Source organism: Plecotus auritus (assembly GCF_963455305.1).
Source record: "Plecotus auritus genome assembly, chromosome: 6".
NCBI lineage: Eukaryota > Metazoa > Chordata > Mammalia > Chiroptera > Vespertilionidae > Plecotus > Plecotus auritus.
In genome coordinates, this window is record NC_137773.1 from 89,849,434 (window position 1) to 89,869,281 (window position 19,848).

Consider the following 19,848-nt stretch of genomic DNA (forward strand, 5'->3'; position numbering starts at 1 on the left):
CCTTCCCCCGCGGCTTCCTGTTCCAGGAACACTCCGAGCCCATTCTACTTCGGGGTTTTGGCACCGGCTGTTCCTTCAGCCTGGGATTTGCCTCCCTCAGCTTTCTTCTGGGATGGAACCTTTTTTGTCATTCTGATCTATGTTCAAATACTACCTGACCACTGACCTAAACAGCACCCCCAAAGACTAATACACTATTTTCTACATGGTGCTTGTCTCAGCCATAGATGTCTTAATGGTTTACTGAACATCTCCCAAACTGGTCCCTGACCTCTCTAGGGTGGGGAATGAGTGACCCATGAGAAATTGGCACTGAGTCAGGATTGAGTCCTGGGAGATGTCAAGTGGCTTCCCTGGGTCCCCAAACCCCCAGCCCTGGCCCTGTGAGGAGCGAGTGTTCAGGGTTGCTCAGGCAACCGAGGCAGAGGGAAAGGTCCCTGGTCTGCCAGTATGACTTCCCCTACCTCCCACCCTCACCCCCGGCCTCGCTCAGGATGGGACCAGGTTGGAGAAGAGACCCCCTCACCCCCAAATCATCCAGGTCTAGGGGGAGGGCATCTACTTTCTCACTCTTTAATCTTGCTCTGCTCTTGACATAGTTCCAGCAGTGCAGCCCCCATTGCCAGCTCCCGAGAAGGTGGGGAGGACCAGCCCTGGGCGGGGCAGGGGCATCACCTTCCCGCCTGCGGGGTGGCCCCCATGCAATCCAGGCCCAGTAGGCCCAGGAGTGGCATCAGAGTGGACAAATAAATAGGGACGGTCATTGGTAGGGTGGGTCAGACGGGTTTGTGGTCTGGGTGGCTTTTGAGAGTGTGGAACTTGATGCTGTCCAACTTCTCGAAACGCTTCCCGCAGCGCTCGCACGTGAAATTGTACTGCACCTCTGCTGTGTGCTTCTTCATGTGCCAGTTGAGCGAAGCACGCTGCCGGCACTGGTAGCCGCAGATCTCGCACCTGCCAGGAGTCAGGGCACAGTCAGAGAGGGCAGGGCCGGCCCCAGAAAGGGCTGGCGCCATCTGGGACTGGAGTGCAGATGGAATTTGGTATGGCAACCCCAGGATGGAGCTCGCCTGTGGGACCTGCTCTGTGCTGGTCCAGGCCCGGATCTCCTCCCTCCTAGTACCCTCTCGGGACGCCTGTCACTCACTGCAGGGGTGTCTCGCCAGTGTGTGTGCGCCGGTGTACCTCCAGGTGGTTCTTCCTTTTGAAGGATTTGCCACAGGTCTCACAGGTGAATTCCCGGACACCTGGGGGAAACACAGGCTGAGGACTCTGCCCTTGGGGAGGGGGCTGTGGAGTGTCTCCACTGCACTAGAGAGACCAGGTAGGGCGCAGATGAACCAAACCCCCACACCCTCCAGGCTTGAATGTCAAGTTTAATAACCAGAGAGGCTAATGAAGGGGAGGCTCATGGCCGCTGCCCAGGAACGCCCCAGGCAGAGATGGAATGTGAACTCCAGTTCCTGAGGAGCACAGGGTGCAGATGGGTTTGAATTTGACCCCAATATTTGGACTTTGGCACAATTTCACATAAAAATCCGAAGTTCTGATCTCAAAAAATCCAAATCCATGCCCTCCCGCTGGGCACAGGCACCAGCGCTGGCTGCTGTGTCGCAGCCCACACTCTGGGTCAAGGAGGTGTTTGGAGCAGAAGAAACAGAGGCCCTGTTCCTAGCCTGATGCCCCTTCAGGGTGTTCCTAGCCTGGAACTGCTCCAGCATGAGATCTGCTTGGAGGAGTCAGGAGGCCAATGAGCCTAGCTCCACATGAGTTGTAACAGTCAGTGTCACTGTGGCTTATGCAGCTTACTCTTTAATCTCGCTCTGCTCTCTTGACACAGTTCCAGCAGTGCAGCCTCAGGGAGGTGCCCCGTGGGCTCCAGGTTAAGTGCTTCACTTCCACCATCTCAAGCTAGTCCATGTGGGGACAGGCAGAAAACTGAGATAGGCAGACCTGTGCCCAGGCTTGACCCTGCCTGAACCTGCTCTGGCTCCAAGGTCCAGGCTCCTGTGCCCTAGGGCCTTACCTGAGTGGATGATCATGTGTCGCCTTAGGTGGTTGGATAAATAGAACTTCTTGCCACAGCCAGGGTGAGGGCACACTTTGGTCTTCCCTTTTCGATGCACAAGGTTGACATGGTTCTGGAGACGAGAGGGGCAGGAGTGGTGCTGTGGGTTTTACAGGGACAGATGAGGACTGCTGGGAGGCAGGCTGGGGCAACTTCACTGGAGGAGGGAAGAGGGGTGCCCTTGTCCTTAGGATGGACTGCCAGCTCCAAGTTGGGGCCCAGGGACACAACTGGAATCAGTTTTACCAAGCATCTACTCCAGCCAGGCTCTGGGTTGGGGCATCAGTGAATCTTGTCATAACCCTGTGAAGGGCCCCGCCATTAGCCGTTTATGGATGGGGAAACTGAGTCTCCAGAGGCTCAGTAGTTTGCCTGGTGTCTCACAGCTGGGCAGTGGCAGGGCTGGGACTGGATTCTAGGGCTGTCAGTCCACAGCAGGCTCTTTTGCCATGGTGCTATACTGCCCCCCCGGGCCTGGAGCAGAAAGCCCTCACTCTTTCCTTTGTGTTGTTTTTTTAAAAAATATTTTTACTGATTTCAGAGAGGAAGGGACAGAGAGAGACAGATAGAAACATCAATGATGAGAACCATTGATCCCTGCACCCCTCACACTGGGGATTGAGCCCGCAATCCGGGCATGTACACTGACTGGGAATCTAACTGGGACCTCCTGGTTCACAGGTCGATGTTCAACCACTGAGCCACGCTGGCTGGGTCTTCCTTAGTTCTTCAGCTTGCTAGTACACCTGTAGCTTCAGTGCCCAGCATCAGGCTTGGCACTGGGAGATGCTCAATATGTGCTTAATGAAAACATGATTTGGCAAATTCAAGGGCCAACTTGTGACACCTCCTTTGCCCAGAGTGGGGATATGATAAGGCCCTGTCTCTGCCCTTGGGGTGTCCCAGGCCCAGTGGGCAACCTGCAGGTACGTCTTGGTGGTACAGTGACCTGAGGCTTGCAGGCCCTACCACCCTGGGGGACCAGGGTGGGCCTCCTGATAGAAGGGCATCCTGAGCCAAGAGGGTGGCGTGGGCAGAGGTAGTAGGAGTTTGGGCAGCTAGAAGAGCAAGAGTGTGGGGGGCACCTCCAGGCCAGGAGCAGGCAGCCACTGGGGGTGCAGAGAGAGGCTGTGGCTGGTGAGGCAGGACAGGTATGCTGGAGGCGGGTGGGCACTTGGGAGGTGGGCATGTGGGAGGCGGGCATGTGGGAGGCAGGCCTGTGGCACCTGCTGGGGGCTGGTGGGGCTCTCCACCAGCCACAGGCTGCTGGACACAGAAGCAGACCCTGCCCAGCCATTTTGGGGGGTAGCCTCACCTGGAAACTACTGAGAGCCACATACACCTGGCTGCAGCCCTCGTAGGGACAGTGGAACATCTCGAGCAGGCCATCAGCGTCCATCACCCGTGACCGCTTGCTCCTCCGCCTCCTGGAGAGGAAGGCCCATGACGTTAGGGCTCCCACACCAGCCAGTCCTCACCCTGCCCCGCCCGCCTGACACCCACTTCTCAGGCTCCTTGGGGATCTCATAGATGATGGCTGACATGTCACTGCTGTCCAGCTCCTCCCCGTCTGCCTCTGCCTCAGGCTCTGCGCTCTCAGGCACTGTCGCTGCCAGCTCTGCCAGCTCTGGAGCCACAGGCTCCTCCTTCTCCTCCTTCTTAAGCATGTACAGGTCCTCCTTCTCTACGGGGTGACACAGGGCAGGTGTCCGTGGGGACTAAGGCTTTCGAGGAGCCCACTCTGGGGCCCCTCCTCGCCCTCCCCCTCCCAGGTACTCCCAACACCCCCAGACTAGCATGGTCCCCCAGACCTTTCTTGGTCTCCATGCCTGCCATGGTGGTGGGGTCCATAGCGCTGGGCTGGCTGCCCTCAGGCTCCGTTTGGGTGTAGGCTGCCACACCCTCCATCATGGTGCAGGGTACCTCGTCACCCAGGCCCCCGCTGGGCGCACTGCTGCCTGCTGCCACGTTGAGGTGGATGCCCTCAGCTGTGAGGGCATCATAGCCTGGGCCTGCGATGATGATCACCTGAGAGCCAGGCACCATGCCTGGCATGGGACAGCTGGCTACCACCTCGCCCAGTGCCTCCTGGGGCATGTTCTCAAAAAGGGTGCCAGGGCCTGGGCCCACTTGCATGGGCACTGGCACACACACCACAGTCTCCAGGGCTTCCGGCCCGCTGCCTGCTGGGTTGGGGCACAGTGCAGTGCCCTGCTCAGCCAGGCTCTCCACGTGGTGGACGTCGAAAGGGATGTGCACACCCTCTTGCGTGATGAGGCCACTGCTGCCCGCTGGACTGGTGGGGGTAACAGCAGCTGCTGCAACTGTCACCTTGGCTGGCTGGCCTTCAGGGGGCTCCTCAGAGTCAGAGCCAGAGCAGGAGCTGGATGAATTGGAACTGCCGGCCCCCAGGCCGTTGTCCACTGTGGTGACAGAGGAAAGAGATGGTTACAATAGTGGTGGCAGCAGCTGGTGTTTGTTGAGGGCTCATAAGGTGCTGGGTGCTGCGACTCCTCACTGGCTCTAACAGTGGTCACTTCTCAGTCCCCATCCTCCTCAATCACCCCTGCTCCTCAAAGATGCTCCCTTCCCTTTGCCTCTGGCCCGCTCCAGTTTCCTGACTCCTCCGTGGTGGCTCCTTCGCAGCCTCTTTCGCTCTTAAAGGTCTGGAAGGTTCTAGCTGGGGCCTCTCCTGAGTGCTCCGATCAGATCACCGCAGGGTTTCAGCCGGGCTGATAGTGTTAAATCCTACCCTGATTCTGACACCAGCTGGGTGTCCAGCAGTTCAATACAATTTTCACACTACCCACTTGGAGTTATCATCAGACCCCAGAAGAACGACCCCACTTCAGATGCCAGCTGCAAGCCCGAGGCCACCTGTAAGTCCCAGGCCACTTGCACTCCTAGCTATTGACCAGGAGTTCCCACGACCCATGTTCAGGTTTGATAATTTGCTAGAATGGCTCATAGGACTCAAGAAAATGCTTCACTTCCGATGACAGTTTTATTATAAAGGACAAAACTCAGCAACCGCCAGATGGAAGAGATGCACAGGGCAAGGTACAGGGGCGGGGTCACGGAGCTGCCATGCCCTCTCCAGGTGTGCCACCCTCTCCATGCCTCCACATGTTCACCAACCCAGAAACTCTCTGAACCACACTGTTCAAGAGGCTTTAATAATCCAACCTCCAGGCCCTGTCCACAGCCCCGGGGACTGGGTGTGGGGCTGAGAGAGATTGCGCCTCTAATCATGTGTTTGGTCTTTTTGGTGACCAGCCCTCCTCCTGAAGCTACCTAAGGGTCCCTCCCTGAGTCACCTCGTTAGCATAGAGCCCAGGTGTGTTTCAAAGGGGCTCCTTCCAAAACAGGACTCAGGATAACGAAAAGCATTCCTCTCGCTCAAGGAATTCCAAGGGTTTTAGGAGCTCTGTGCCAGGAATTAAGAACGAAGATCAAGTACCTATTTTTATTGTGTTGCCACTACCTATACCCTGGTGCTGCCATGTGAGCAGTTCCCATCCACACCTCCTGTGGAGCTATAGACTATTACATCCACCCGCCTTCTCTGCTGAACCACCCCCCAAGGGGATCTCACAGGCATCTCACACTACTCTCAGCAACTCTGGGCTCTGAGCCTTCTCAGAAAAAGCCTGCAGCATTCATGGATGCCCCTGTCCCAGAGAGGGCAGCTCTGTTCTAGTTGCTCAGGCCAAGTCCTGGGGCTATCCTTGACTTCTTTCTCACACCTACTTCCAAACTGTCAGCAAAACCTACTGGTGCTGCATCCGAAATACATCCAAAGGCCAACAGCTTCTCCCACCTCCCCCGCACACACCTGGTCATGGCCCCATCATTCCCTGCCTGAACCATGTAGTCCCTTCTCCCTGATCCCCCAGCTCCCACCCTCACCCCCCCCTTTGTCCTCCCTAGAGTGGCCAGAGGGAGTTTGTGAACACCTACTCAGGTCATATCCCTCTTTGAGAACCTGCTCGTCACTTTCTGTGAAAGAGAGAGGCCAGCTGCTCACCAAACCAGTGTCTCTTCCTCCTGGCACCCAAATGGACTACATTTCCTAGCATCCCTTGCAGATAGGTGTGGCCATATGGCTGAGTCCCAATGAAATGTGAGTGGTTCATGAACTCTACCTCTGTGGAAGTTCATAAACCAGTGACTAGGTCTTCCTGTATTCTATATGTGTAAGATGGGGATGATGAGAGATGATCAGAACTCAGAGGAGGCTGGAGCCACAGGACGGAAAGAACCTGGGTTCTGGGATGGAAGGCAATTTGCAGGCATGTGTATTTCAGCAGCCGGCCTTACTTCAGTTAATACCCTTCCCAGTCCTAGCCAGTTTGGCTCAGTGGATAGAGCATTGGCCTGCGGACTGAAGGGTCCCGGGTTCAATTCTGGTCCAGGGCACATGCCCAGGTTGTGGGCTCAATTCCCAGTAGGGGGCATGCAGGAGGCAGCCAATCAATGACTCTCTCTCATCATTGATGTTTTCTATCTCTCTCCCTCTCTGAAATCAGTAAAAATATATTATTAAAAAAAGAAAGAAAAAATGCTGTCAGACTATCATACAATGCTTATCATTAAAAAAAAAAAAATACCTGTCCTAGCCAGTTTGGCTCAGTGGACAGAGCATTGGCCTGCGGACTGAAAGGTCCCCGATTCAATTCCGGTCAAGGGTACATGCCCGGGTAGTGGGTTTGATCCCCAGTAGGGGGCATGCAGGAGGCAGCCAATCAATGACTCTCATCACTGATGTTTCTATCTCCCTCTCCCTCTGCATTCCTCTCTGAAATAAATTTAAAAAAATATATAAAAAAAATACCCTTTCCAATTCACTTGGCATAGCAGCCAAAGCTCTCATGCAGGTAACATGGCTTGCACCTCCTCTCCAGCCCCACTGACCTCCCTCCCGAGCTCTGAGACACTAGACAGCTTTCTGCCTCAGGGCCTTTGCACTTGCCACTTCCTACCTGAACCCTTTTCTCTCAGACACCTGTATGGGCTCCCTTCCTTATCTTCATCAGACCCTTCATCAATGGTGTTTTTTTCAGGGAGGCCTCTGACCACCTTGTCTCAAATAGCACCCTTTTCTCTCCTTTACTTCCCCCCCGCAAATACTTCCCATATTCCAGTGTACTCTGGATTTTACTTGTCTACCTTGTTTACTGTCTGCTTCCCCTCTAGACAGTAAACTTCACAAGGACAGGAGTCCCTGTGCACAATCCCCAGCGCCCAGAGGCTATATGGTACACAATGAGCAACACATTTGCAAAAATGAATGACTCTCCCACCAAGGCTGTGATGAAGGCCAAGGGGGATAACATCTTACCTACACAGGGAGAAGCTGGGGACAGGCAAAAGGAGTGATTGTCCCTTAGATTACACACTCGTGACAGCTGGGACACACTATATGGGAACCACACCTTCTATACCCCCAGAGGGTAACATGGAGAGTGCAGGCACTGGAGCCAGACTGCAGCAGGGGGAGGGGGTCTCAGTGCTTGCTCTTCCAGCTGTGTAATCATAGGGGCCTTATGTAACCCATCTGGGCCTGGAGATATCTTGGTACCTACCTCAGGGAGTACTCTGGGTATTTAATGAGTAAATACATGTAAAGGACTTAGGACAGTACCAGGCTTGGAGAAAGCACCCTACCGATGTTTTCCACTACCTTTAATACCCATTGCCCCATCCATGAGGCAGGCCCTGGGATGGCAACAGGAACAGTATGGGGATCAGCCCATCCTTCCAACACCCTGTAACGGGATGAGCCCTGGCTGTACCCTGAAGGGGCTATCACCTAATGAGTTGGGAGCATAGCTGGATCCCTGGGTCCCTGAGTGCAGCACCGGCTGCTAAGGCTGACACTGGATCTTGCTCAAGATGATAGTAACACTCACAACAGAAATGACCATGTACCCCTGGCTTCCCACAGTCCCTCGGGGGAGGGAGGGGTCTTGTTACTGAGTGAGAGGTGGCAGGCTGCCCCAGGCGCAGAGCAGATAAGAGTGCTCCTTGAGGGAAGAGGGCAGGCGTGGGGCACAGCACTCTCTCGCCAGCCCCCAGCAGCCAGAGCAGACCTGGAATTGATCCCAGTGCTCATTCCCAAGGGCCCAGCCCCAGAAGCTGCCAGTGTAAAAGTTAGGTTGGGGTGCAAGAGACCTTCTCTGGGTGTCACCCCATCCAAGCTGGATCCATCACCAGATGGGTCAGTCATGTTACTCCCAAAACCCTAGTTTCCTCGACTGCTCAGTGGGTCTAATGACAGGACTGTGGGGAGGACTCGGGGAGTTTTGGGGTGGGCCTGGAGCAGAGTACAGGACAGGATGGCTGAGGGGCAGGTTCACACTGGGAACCTGACTGACACACAATGGGATGGCTGTTGGCCAGGGTGCCCACCTGGAACACCTCTCGCCCACGGCTTCCCCTCACCAGCTGGGATGCCATCTGCTCCAAATGCCTGCCAGCTCGGACTCAGCCCTGGTGACTGACCTCACCCTCAGCCCTGGCAGGGCACCTATCCGCGGGCCTCACACTTCTTCTCACAGCTCATGCCAAGCTTCTGAGGCAGGTGGGCAACCCCTCGCTACCCAGAGCATACCCTTGCTCCTCCACCAGGTCTTACTGGACCTTCGTAACTGAGTCCCTCCCAGTCCTGAGCTGGCAGCCAGCCCCTGGGTGTGACCAATGCGGAATGGCAGGAGAGGAGCAGGGACAGAGATGGGAAGGGCAGGGTGTCAGAGGGTAGAAAATGAGAGATGGAAAGGGTGTGAGATGGAGGGGAGACACAGAAAGACAATGTGGGGAGGAAGGGGAAGCAAGAAGACTGAAGACAGAGCAAGAGAGAGAGAGGACAAAACAGGGACAGATGAGAGAGACAGAGAGCAAAGAACAGGAAGTGAGGAGGAGAGGAGGATAGAGAGAGGGAAAGAGGATGAGACTGGGTGAGACAGACCTTGAACCCGAGAAAGGGCTGGAGAAAATAGAGGAGGGAGAAAGCGGCCAGGAGAGAAGAGCCACCCTGTGGAGTCTGACGCCCAGCACCCAACCCTCCCTCCCGCTACTAAGCCAGGTTTCCTGGACCCCAAGTCCAGCCCTGCCTGAGCCTGGCCTTGGGCACAGGTGGGCAAACTGCCCTGTGCCTCAGCTGTCTCTGTAAAGCGGGAACTGTGTCTTGGGATCTGTAAGGGCTCAGAGATTGCAGGCTGCACGGAGTCTGTGCTCTGTCCCTGAAGCCAGCACCTGTGCCATCTAGTTGCTGAGAAGTTTATGAAACTGGCCTAAGGCTAGCAAGACCCAGGAGGGCGGGCAGTCCAGGGTGACTCTATGCCCTCACTCTGTGGACCCACCTTTGTCACTGTCGGGGTCTGAGTCGCTGAGTGGCTTCAGGGGTGAGTGCAGGTCTTGAAAGTAGCGGTGGCCGGCTTCACACTGCCACACGGCTGTGGTGTATAAGCCGAAGGTGGGGTCCAGCTCGGCCAGGTGCGGCTCATACGGACAGCGGTGCTTGTGGTCCTCGTACCAGATCACCACATTCTTCAGGCAGTTCACATTGCGCCGACGCCCTGTGCACACAGGGCCAGGTCAGGCATGAGGAGTATGGCTAAGCCACTCGACTGTGTGGCCCCTACAATCACCCGGGCCTTCTGGCTCTTGGGGGTTGAGACAACGTCCTGAACCCTGTCCAGGCCTGTCCCGTTTATAGGTAAAGAAATTGAGGCTCAGAGAGATGAGACACCCTGGAGATAACAGACTGTCCTCACTGGATGAACAGTCATATAAACAGTGGGGCCAGGCCATAGAAGGTGCACAGTCATTTTTAGCTGCTTCCTATTGTTACGATCAGTCCCCTGCCCTGCCCCTGCTCCCACCCTGGCCTCCTACAGTCTATTCCTTCCAGAGACACCAGTGGACGCCTGTGAACATTGAGTCAGGTCACCTCCCTCCTCTGCTCAGAAGTTTCCATAGCACCCACCTTACTGGGTGGAAAAGTCACACTCCTCCCAGAGGTCTACATATTCTGCCCAGACGCCTGTGTCCTAACCTCCTCACACCCTTCCTCTTGCTCACCCCCTCCAGCCTCAGGGGTCCAGCCTCAGAGCCCGTGCATTGGCTGTGTCCTCTGCCACCTCCACCTTTATCAGGTCTTCCCTTGGCCAGCCATCCTCTCTTCCCTGTCCCTCTAGCTAACCTGACCTGCTTGCTTTTTCTACAGGTAGCACTTACATGCTATCTATGCTTATTTGTTTTCATGATTCTTGCTCACCTCCCACACTAGATGTCAGCTCCCTAAGGACAGGGCCACTTATGGTATCTGTGTGGTTCCTTCTGCATATTCAGCACTTACATACAGTAGGTGCTAGATGAGCGCATATTGTGAGGGGGTGGGAATAGTGGAGCCTACCCACCAGGGTTCAAATCCTGTCTCTACCACTCCTAGCTGGGTGGCTCCGGGCAAGTGACTTGGCTTCTCTGAACCTCAGTTGACCCCTCTGGTCAGGGGAGAGTAAGGGTCCCCATTTTCTGAAGGCTGACAGGGAAGGGGTTAGAGAGTGAAGACATTGACAGGGCACAGAAAGGGGTTGTGAGTGCCTAAGAACTGGTACCAGCGATATGTGTGATGATCCTGGTCCCTCAACAAAGTGGGAAGAAGGAGTGCCTCCGACCTTCCAGGCTAGATGAGGAGTGGGCCCAGGAAAGGTCCTTGGGCCTAGGAATGGTGCCCAGGGCCTCCAACACAGTGACAACCATGAGGACACCACCAGCAAGCCACCTCCTTAGCCTAGCACTTGCCTCCTTATCCTCATCCCCACCCCGTTGGGATTTGGGGTCACAGTCTTAGCTCACCTGGTCCCTGAGAACTATGACAGTGGGAGGGGCTCACTGCCACCAGAAGGCTGTCCCTGGACAGCTGGCTCTCACCCTGTTGGACATAGCTCGAGACCCACAGCTCCCGTGCTCAGGAGCAGGAGGGATGTACTCCAGGCCTCTGCTCTGACTGCCCACGCCCAGCTCCCCTTGAGCCTGGCACACAATATGCCCTTTAGGCCCTGGCACAAGCTGTTCCCTCTGCTCTGCCTGGCTCTTCCCTGGCTGACTCCCACACACCAGCAGGAGAGCAGAGGAGCTAAGGGGACTACTTTGGAGACATGAGGACCTGAGTTTGCAGCTGGCCCTGCCACTTTCCAGCTGTGCAGCCTGGGGCAGTGACTAGGTCTTCCTGGATTCTATATGTGTAAGATGGGGATGATGAGAGATGATGAGGGCACCCCTGCTGGGCACAGCACAGGTTCCTTCAGTGGGTCCAACCCTGGGCTGGGTGGGGTCCCTCCTCTGGGCCCCAGTGCCCTAATCTACCTCCCCCTTCCGTCACAGCCCTGCTCAGCCTGTCCCTTGTCTTTCCCAGGAGACTGTGGGCTCTGTGAGGGCAGGGCTGGGTCTGGCCTGTTCCACACAGTGCCTGGCACATGCAGGCTCTCCATAAATGGTCTCAGAATGAGGGAGCGAGGGAGGCCAGGAAGGAGGGAACAACAGAGCCAGTAACTCCCAAGATCCACCCCTCCCCCCTGGCTGTAGCCCCACTTACTTTTCTTCCTCTTTGGCTTTTTGGGGACCTGCTCCCAAGGCTTCCTGTAACAGAGAGAGGCAGGGGGAGTGACGCAGAGCCTGACTGATGATGAGATAATGACAGCTATCCTGCATCCTGCTGTGGGGCAAGATGTTAGCTTCTGCTTCCTGAGTCTGTTCTCATGGCCCTTCACTTGGGTTCTCTCCCACATGGACAACAGCCCTTAGAGGGGAGTCTAGTATCCTCACCCACCTCACAGAGTGGGAAACTGAGGCTCAGAGAGGTGAGACCACAAGCTCAGGGTCCCGTGGCCAGGGAGTGGAGAGGTCAGAAAGGGGTATAAAGTCAGTACCTCGTTCTGACCTCTCATGGCCCCGTGATCCCACCCACTAGGATCACACACCCTGTACAATCCTCTCCCCACCAGTGGGGCATGCCTGTGAATATGAATGGATACCATTCCCGTGGCTAGGTGACTGAATTAATCAAGAGGGAACTTACTGAGGTGGGCCTGATTTAATGAGAGAGCCCTTACAAAGATCCAGCTAATATCAGAAATCAGAGGCTGAGGATATGAGGGGGACAATGAGGGGCTACGTAGCAAGGACCTGAGAACAAATGGCCTCTGGGAGCTGAGAGCAGTCCTGCCTACAGCCAGCAAGATCGCAGGGACCCCGAGTCCTACAACCAGACCCCCTCATAGTGTTGAATTCTGCCAACACTATGAGGGGGTCTGGGAGATCTTTCCCTTGTTGAACCTCTAGATCAGGAGTAGGGAACCTTTTATCTGCCAAAGGCCATTTGGATATGTATAACATCATTCCAGGGCCATACAAAATTATCAACTTAAAAATTAGCCTGCTATATTTGGTCAATTTAATTAACTGACCCCTAATGCCTTGACAGGGCCAGGCCCAAAGCCCAGGCTCTCATGGCCTCCCACACTGGGACGGCCATCATATCTGCCGGATGGGTTCCTTACTCCACTCGAGCCACGTGGCTATAGCCCAGCACTGGCTCTACACATACTGAGGGCAGGTACATTGGAGCCATCTCTCTCAGACCTGGTAGGGCCTTCCCTCTGCCTTCCTGCCACCAGGCTTCCAGGTCTGCTCCCTTCACCCTGGCTGTTTCCTTGTTCTTCTTCTAAACTGCAGCAGTAAGTGTTGTGACCCTGGGTGAGTGACCTTGCTGCCCTGTGCCTCAGTTTCCCCTTATGAAGTTGGTATGAGATTATACGTACTGTAAAAAGCTTGGTGCAGCTCTGGCAATTAGTAATCATTCAGCAAATGGTGACAATGATCATTATGATTATTAATATTATCACAGAGCCAGGTCCTGGAACACTGACCTTCCTGCTGTGGCCAGGGCCATGCTCTTACCACAAATATCCTGACAGCCAATCCAGGGTCTCTCCTCAGCTCCAATGCCCATCCCCTCAGTCCCCTATCCAGCTTGATAACAATTCTCAGCTGCCACACCTCAAGTTTGGTCCCAGGACAGCTCCTCAGGGCTCCCTTGTCCTTCCTGCCCCAGGCTCTGACCTCTGCCCTGGGATCTGCTCCCCTCTGCCCTATCCCAGGAGCCTCTACCCCCTCTAAGGGGCCAGGCTGCCAGATCCAAGTCCAAACAATCATGCCACCTACAATCACTCAAGGCCTTGCCATGACTGGGGAGCTGAGAAGGCAAGTGTTTGTGGTGGGAATAGGCTTGGCGTTGGTCAGATCCCAGTTCAAGTCTCATCTCTGTTACTGACTGTGTAATCTCAAGCAGTGTCATCCCCTCAGATTGTTTCTTAATCTGTGAAGTGGGATAACAGCAGTGCCTCCCACACAGAGTTGCTGTGAGGATTAAAGGAAGTCAGGCCACATTCTGACCTTAACACAGCACTTTCTCCTTCAACTCAAACTACGTTCACTCACTGCCTGCTTCTCCAAGTTCTACCATATTTGTGACTCCCTGCAGTGGCCACCACCTGCATTTGAGGACAACAGTTGTGGAGGCTTTTCCAGGGCCTGGCTGTACTTTCCTCTCAGTGGCCAGCCCCAAACGGTGGCCAGCAACAACAGTCCCTTGCTCTCCTCTGCCCTTCGATTTTACTTTTGACTTGATATTCCCACCAGCATCCAAACAAGCTGGTATTTCTAACATCTTGGGTTAAAATGACCTTGAGCCCCTTCACTACCAACTTTTGCCCCATCCCTTGACCACTCTTCGACTGAGTTGTCTACACTCTTGGTTTCCATGTCTGCTCCTTCATCTCCCTTGAGCCCCTCAGGTCAGCATTTTTCTCCACCATGCCACAAACTGCCCAGTTATAGCCACCAGGGATGGCTGCCTCATTCGGCCCCCCAGTATTTGACCCTTAGCCTCCGGGACACCACCCTACCTGTTCCTCCACCTGCTGCTTCTTTCTCATCTCCCTGACTTCTGGAAGCACAGAGAATAGCAAAGGGCTCAGACCTGTGTGCTCGGTCCATGTGCATCCATCACCATACCATCACCACCCTGGTGATCCCACATTTGCATCTCCTGATTGGCTCTCTCCCCACCACAACAGCACCTCCACCACCTCCCTGACACCCCATGTAGGAGTCTCACATGCAAGCTGTCATTTTGTCCCCCAACATAGCCCTTCTCAGTTAACAACAACTGCAAATTTCCAGGTGCTCAGGCTCAAACCTGGGGCATCTTTCATATCCACACCCATCAGAGAACACTGCCGGTCCCAAGTTCAACCACTTCTCTCCATTTCCCTATGACCCTGCTCGGGTCCAGCCCCACCTTGGCTCACCTGGACCAGTGTAGTCACCTTCTTCCTCCTGCCCTCCCCTCCCACAGTCTCAATATAGGAATCAGGATGATTCTTTTGATTTTCTTGTTAGGAGTTTAAGATGTGAAAAGAAAAATGCAAACACATACAAAGCTAGAGAGGAGTAGAGTGAACTTCCTTGAACCCATCACCAGCTTTAATAACTGTCAACTCTTGGCCAACCTTCTTTCAACTCATACCCCACCCATTCCTCCCACCACACACACCCTGAGGAGTGCTTCTTTAAACATGTAAGCCAGATACATGACTTCTCTGCACTTATAAAGGGAACTCAAAATTCTGCACTTAACAAAGGCAAAAAAAAAAAAAAAAAAAAATCCCACCAGAGCTCCCACTAGATTTTTTTCACTAGAAGAAAAAATCAGTCCTCCTTGCACCTCCCTGCCCTCATCTTCTCCCACTCCTCATTGTGCTGCAGCCACACTTTCCCTTCACTGTACCATGTACATATCAGGGCACCAGACAGGGTCCCATCTCCAGGCCTTTGCACTTGCTATTCCTTCTTCCTCCAACACTCTTCCCCTGCATATCTGCACGGCTCACCCTGGCCTCCTTCAGCTGTATACTTAAATGCTATTTTCTCAAGGTGGCTCCACCCTAATACCCTATTTAAACTTCCAGCTCATACTCCTGATTCCTCTTCCCTTATTTCACTTTTGTTTTATCCATAGCTTCCATCAATCTCTCACATGCTACATAATTTATTGTTTCTTATCTGCAGTAGACAAGCCTTTGCACACTAGAAAAGCCTCTACCCTCTGCCCTTTATGTCAACTCCATGAGGCAGTTACCTTTGTTTTGTTCATTGCTGTACCCTGGCATTTAATGAGCACCTGGCACATAGTAGGTGCTCATTAAATCTTCCTTAAACAGGAGAAACCAAGATGGCGGCATAGGTAAGCACCTAAACTGCTGCCTCGCACAACAATTTCAAAACTACAACTAAAAGACAGAACGGACATCATCCAGAACCACAGGAAAGCTGGCTGAGTGGAAGTTCTACAACTAGAAGGAAAGAGGAAAGCTCACGGAGAATCAGAGGAGTGGCAAAGGAGGGCTGAGGTACGGAGACACGCGTGCAGAGAGGAAGGGTGGCTGAGTGCCTGGCTGGCTTTCTCTGGCAGGAGGGGGAAGGAAGCCCCCGACTGCACTGAACCCCAGTTCCGGGCGAAACCCCGTGGACCCAGGCTCATACAGGGGGAGTCTGGACTGTCAGGTAGAGAGAAAGGCACCCGGAGACTCGGAGACCCGGGGGAGCCGTGGCGGGCAGGGGTCTGGAGGCGCGAGTGCGTGCAGAGAAGACTGACTGCAGAGGTTGCCGCAGGCTTTCCCTAGCGGAAAGGAGTCAGAAGCTCCTAACTGCGCTGAACCCCATTTCTGACTGCACTGAACCCCAGTTCCAGGCGAGCCCCTGGGGATCCACGCTCTTACGGGGGGAATCTGGACTGTCAGACAGAAACTCAGGGGAGTCGCGGAAGGCAGAGGTCTGGAGGCGCGCGCAAGGGCAGGGCTGACAGGAAGCCAAGGCTGTCTGTTCAGCCCTGAGACTCCGCCCCATCCAAGCTGAGCACAGAGGCTTTTGCAATTTTGCAAGTCTGGTCCTATAAGGTTGTCTCCAGCACAAAAGGTCTCGCGGCATAGACACAGCTGATACTCACAGCCAATTGGCCTGGAGGTCAATTCCTCCCAGTGACACCAACAACAATCAAGACTTAACTACAACAAGGCTGTACACACAGTCTACAAAGGGGTGCACCAAGAGTGTCCACCTCAGGTTAACTGGGGAGGCTGAGCCACTGGGCCCTATAAGACACCTAGCACACAAAGCTACCCTACCAACTCAGGGAAGCAGTGAAAATGCGGCGTGAAAGAAACAGAACACAAACGAAAGAAATGGAGGAAAACTAACGACTGGATATAGAATTCAAAACCACGGTTATAAGGTTTTTCAAGAATTTCCTAGAAAAGGCCAATAAATTTAGCAAGACCCTCGAGGATATGAAAAAGGACCAACTAGAAATTAAACATACACTGAAATAAAAAATATTATACAGAGACCTAACAGCAGACTAGAGGAACGCAAGAATCAAGTCAAAGATTTGAAATACAAAGAAGCAAAAAACACTCAACCAGAAAAGCAAAAAGAAAAAAGAATCCAAAAAGTTGAAGATAGTGTAAGAAGCCTCTGGGACAACTTCAAGCATACCAACATCCGAATTATGGGGGTGCCAGAAGAAGAGAGAGAGCAAGATACTGAAAATCTATTTGAAGAAATAATGATTAAAAACTTCCCCCACCTGGTGAAAGAAATAGACTTACAAGTCCAGGAAGCCCACAGAACCACAAACAAAAGGAATCCAAAGAGGACCACACCAAGACACATCATAATTAAAATGCCAAGAGTAAAAGACAAAGAATATTAAAAGCAGCAAGAGAAAAACAGTTAATTACCTACAAGGGAGCACCCATACGATTGTCAGCAGATTTCTCAACAGAAACTATGCAGGCCAGACGGGAGTGGCAAGAAATATTCAAAGTGATGAATAGCAAGAACCTACAACCAAGATTACTCTACCCAGCAAAGCTATCATTCAGAATTGAAGGGCAGATAAAGAGCTTCACAGGTAAGAAAAAGCTAAAGGAGTTCATCACCACCAAACCAGTATTATATGAAATGCTGAAAGGTATTTTTTTAACAAGAGGAAGAAGAAAAAAGTAAAGATAAAATTATGAACAACAAATACATATCTATCAACAAGTGAACCTAAAAATCAAGTGAATTAAAAATCTGAGGAACAGGCCGAAACCGGTTTGGCTCAGTGGATAGAGCGTCGGCTTGTGGACTGAAAGGTCCCAGGTTCGATTCCGGTTAAGGGCACATACCTTGGTTGCGGGCATGTCCCCAGTGGGGGGTGTGCAGGAGGCAGCTGATCGATGTTTCTCTCTCATCGATGTTTCTAACTCTCTATCCCTCTCCCTTCCTCTCTGTATAAAATCAATAAAATATATTTAAAAAAATCAAAAAAAAATCTGAGGAATAGAATAAACTGGTGAATATAATAGAATCAGGGGCATAGAAAAGGAGTGGACTGATAATTCTCAGGGGGAAAGGGGTATGGGGGGTGCAGGAAGAGACTGGACAAAAATCGTACACCTATGGATGAGGACAGTGGGAGGGAGGTAAGGGCAGAGGGTGGGGTGGGAACCGGGTGGAGGAGTACTTTGGGGGGGAAAAGGAGAAACAATTGTAATAATCTGAACAATAAAGATTTATTAAATTTTTAAAAAAATGTTCCTTAAACAAATGAAGAAACACTGGAAATTCCACTATGACCATTGTTTCCCTTTTCCCACTAGAAAGCACCAAGGCAAATTCCATTCACCATTCCCACTTTACGCCTCTTGAATCCCTCTGGTCAGATTTTTACCTTATCATGCCACAAAACTGCCCTTGTCATGTCCCCTGTGACTTAATGCTTCAATCCAACAGCACTGATCATGGCCTCACTGTGCCACTCATTTTCCTTTCTCTTTTCACCCTGATTTTAACTTCTGCTTTCGTGTTCATGTTTCATAGCCCTTGAACTGAAATCCTTCCAGGTACAAGATAGGTTATAAATAATTGAACAACTGAAATAATTTGACCTCCTACTTCTGGTCATGGCTATTCCCTATAGGATATCCCTCACCCAGGTTAATGTATTTTCCCAACTACCCATGGGCCCTGGGCCAAGTTTTTACCACACACTGCCTGGGTTGTTTCAGTGCCGCTGCCCTAGTCCTGCACACACAGCCCCTACTCAGCCAAACCAAGTTTCTGCAAATACCACTTTCAGCTTAGGAACCTCCAGGGGCTCCCTCTGGCCAGTGGTTCTCCAGCTGCACATCAAGTCTCCTTGGAAGCTTTGCATAAAAAAATACAGGGTCTGCAGCTCCATCAGACTAACTGAATCAGAAATTCCAATAGTGGAACATTGGCTTGAGATTTTTTAAGCACCTAGCATTTCCTGCCCTGCTCTTGGGCATTTAAACTAGCCTGCCACTCTGAGAAGCAGGTGGGTACAATTTCAGCAGGAGGCAGGTTGTTTCTTGACCCTCAGACCCCCCCTCTGCCCCCCTCCCAGAGAAACGTGCAAGCAGAACAAGGATTTTGTCACAGAACTGCTTGTAATACAGAATAAATATCATCCTAACAGTTAATACCTGGAATGCTAAGTGGCGGCACTGTCTTAAGGCCTTTGCTGTAGTTTAACTCATTTAAACATCACCTCAACCTATAAGGCTGGAAGCGGAAAATTCCAACACTGCTCATTCTCAAAATTGAGACTGCAAAGGCCTCTCTCTGCCTTCCACCTGTGTGGCTAACTCAGGGCTTCCTCTTCACCTGAGTCTCCCTGGGCTGAGTTGCTCCTTAGAGCCAAGAGGTTAGGCCCTAACCGTTAGGGGAATGCGATCTGGATTGTGAGGGGTCCTCAAGGTAGGTGGGGTCTAGGATTGTGGGAATGGGACCACTCTGTCCTAGCTGGGGCATCGGAACCTCATGAGCAGCAGGGCTGGGTGGCCCAGGGTGTGCAGTCATGCAGTCCAGTCTCAGGCTACATTGTAGGGGACAAGGCCTATGAAACACCAGGGACAGTAGGGACCTCTGGCCACTGAGGCCTCAGGAGGCGGGGCCGCTCCTCTAGGGACTGCACAGTTAGAACGCTTGGAGGTGGAGCCCGTACCAGGATTGGTCAGCCAGCGCTTAGAGGGCGGGGCCAAACGCCCAGGAGGCGGGTTGAGGATGGACGCATCCTAGGATTGGGCGGTCAGAGCGACGGGAGGCGGGGCCGCGAGCGAGGCACGTCCCAGGACCGGTAGTCGGAGACCCAGGTCGGGCCGCTGGGCGGAGCTCAGAGGTGCCAGGGGCAGAGCCTGGGCGGAGGGGGCGGGACCAGGCTCAGCGGGGGATGGGGGCGTCTCCCTCCCTCCCTTCCTCTCTCCCTCGGGCTGAGGCCCCTCACCCGTGCCGACCGCTCCGCTGGCCGCGCTCCAGCGAGATGAGGTAGGCGGCGAGCTTGGCGTCGCTCCAGCCGCTGCGGCGCCGCAGGTCCACCCAGGGCCCGTGCGCCTCGCCCAGGTACACGCGCCTCACGTCGTACTTCTTCCGGGACTCGAGTCGCCGCCGGGCCCGGTCCGACTCCGTGAGTCGCGGCCGGCCCCGCGCCTTGCGGCCCGCCGCGCCCTCCTCGGCCGCTGCCTCCCCGCCTGCGCCCGCCTCAGCCTCCGCCTCTGCCTCGGGCGCCCGCTCCGCCATCCCCCCCTCCTTGGTTACCAGCCTCCCCCGTTGTTAGGAGCCCGGCCGGAAGTGGCGCGCATCTTCCGCGC

At 53.6% G+C, this 19,848-nt stretch overlaps 1 protein-coding gene across 2 annotated transcripts; it reads right to left on the reverse strand.

The window, feature by feature from the left end:
• Positions 1 to 550: 550 nt before the first annotated feature.
• Positions 551 to 19,790, reverse strand: ZNF653 (zinc finger protein 653). Of its 2 annotated transcripts, none has more exons than XM_080672327.1 (9): positions 19,485 to 19,790; positions 11,667 to 11,710; positions 9,430 to 9,645; positions 3,880 to 4,491; positions 3,611 to 3,752; positions 3,384 to 3,495; positions 2,027 to 2,141; positions 1,148 to 1,247; positions 551 to 954 (listed from the first exon to the last, which is right to left on the reverse strand). In XM_080672327.1, the coding sequence occupies exons 1-9, from the start codon at positions 19,775 to 19,777 to the stop codon at positions 777 to 779; spliced, it is 1,812 nt and encodes a 603-aa protein (XP_080528453.1). In that variant the 5' UTR covers positions 19,778 to 19,790; the 3' UTR covers positions 551 to 776. The 2 variants fall into 2 exon arrangements, with proteins under 2 accessions (XP_080528453.1, XP_080528452.1); XM_080672326.1 differs by having other exon boundaries at positions 3,572 to 3,752.
• Between the last annotated feature and the right edge of the window lie 58 nt (positions 19,791 to 19,848).

Bases quoted from the DNA above. Each gene is read 5' to 3' on its own strand.
- ZNF653 (XM_080672326.1), bottom strand. From the start codon at position 19,777: ATGGCGGAGCGGGCGCCCGAGGCAGAGGCGGAGGCTGAGGCGGGCGCA. The intron at 11,711-19,484 runs GTGAGGGGCCTC...TCTCTGTTACAG, and splicing joins CAGCGGAGCGGTCGGCACGG to GAAGCCTTGGGAGCAGGTCC. The intron at 4,492-9,429 runs GTGGGTCCACAG...CTGTCACCACAG, and splicing joins AGACCCCGACAGTGACAAAG to TGGACAACGGCCTGGGGGCC.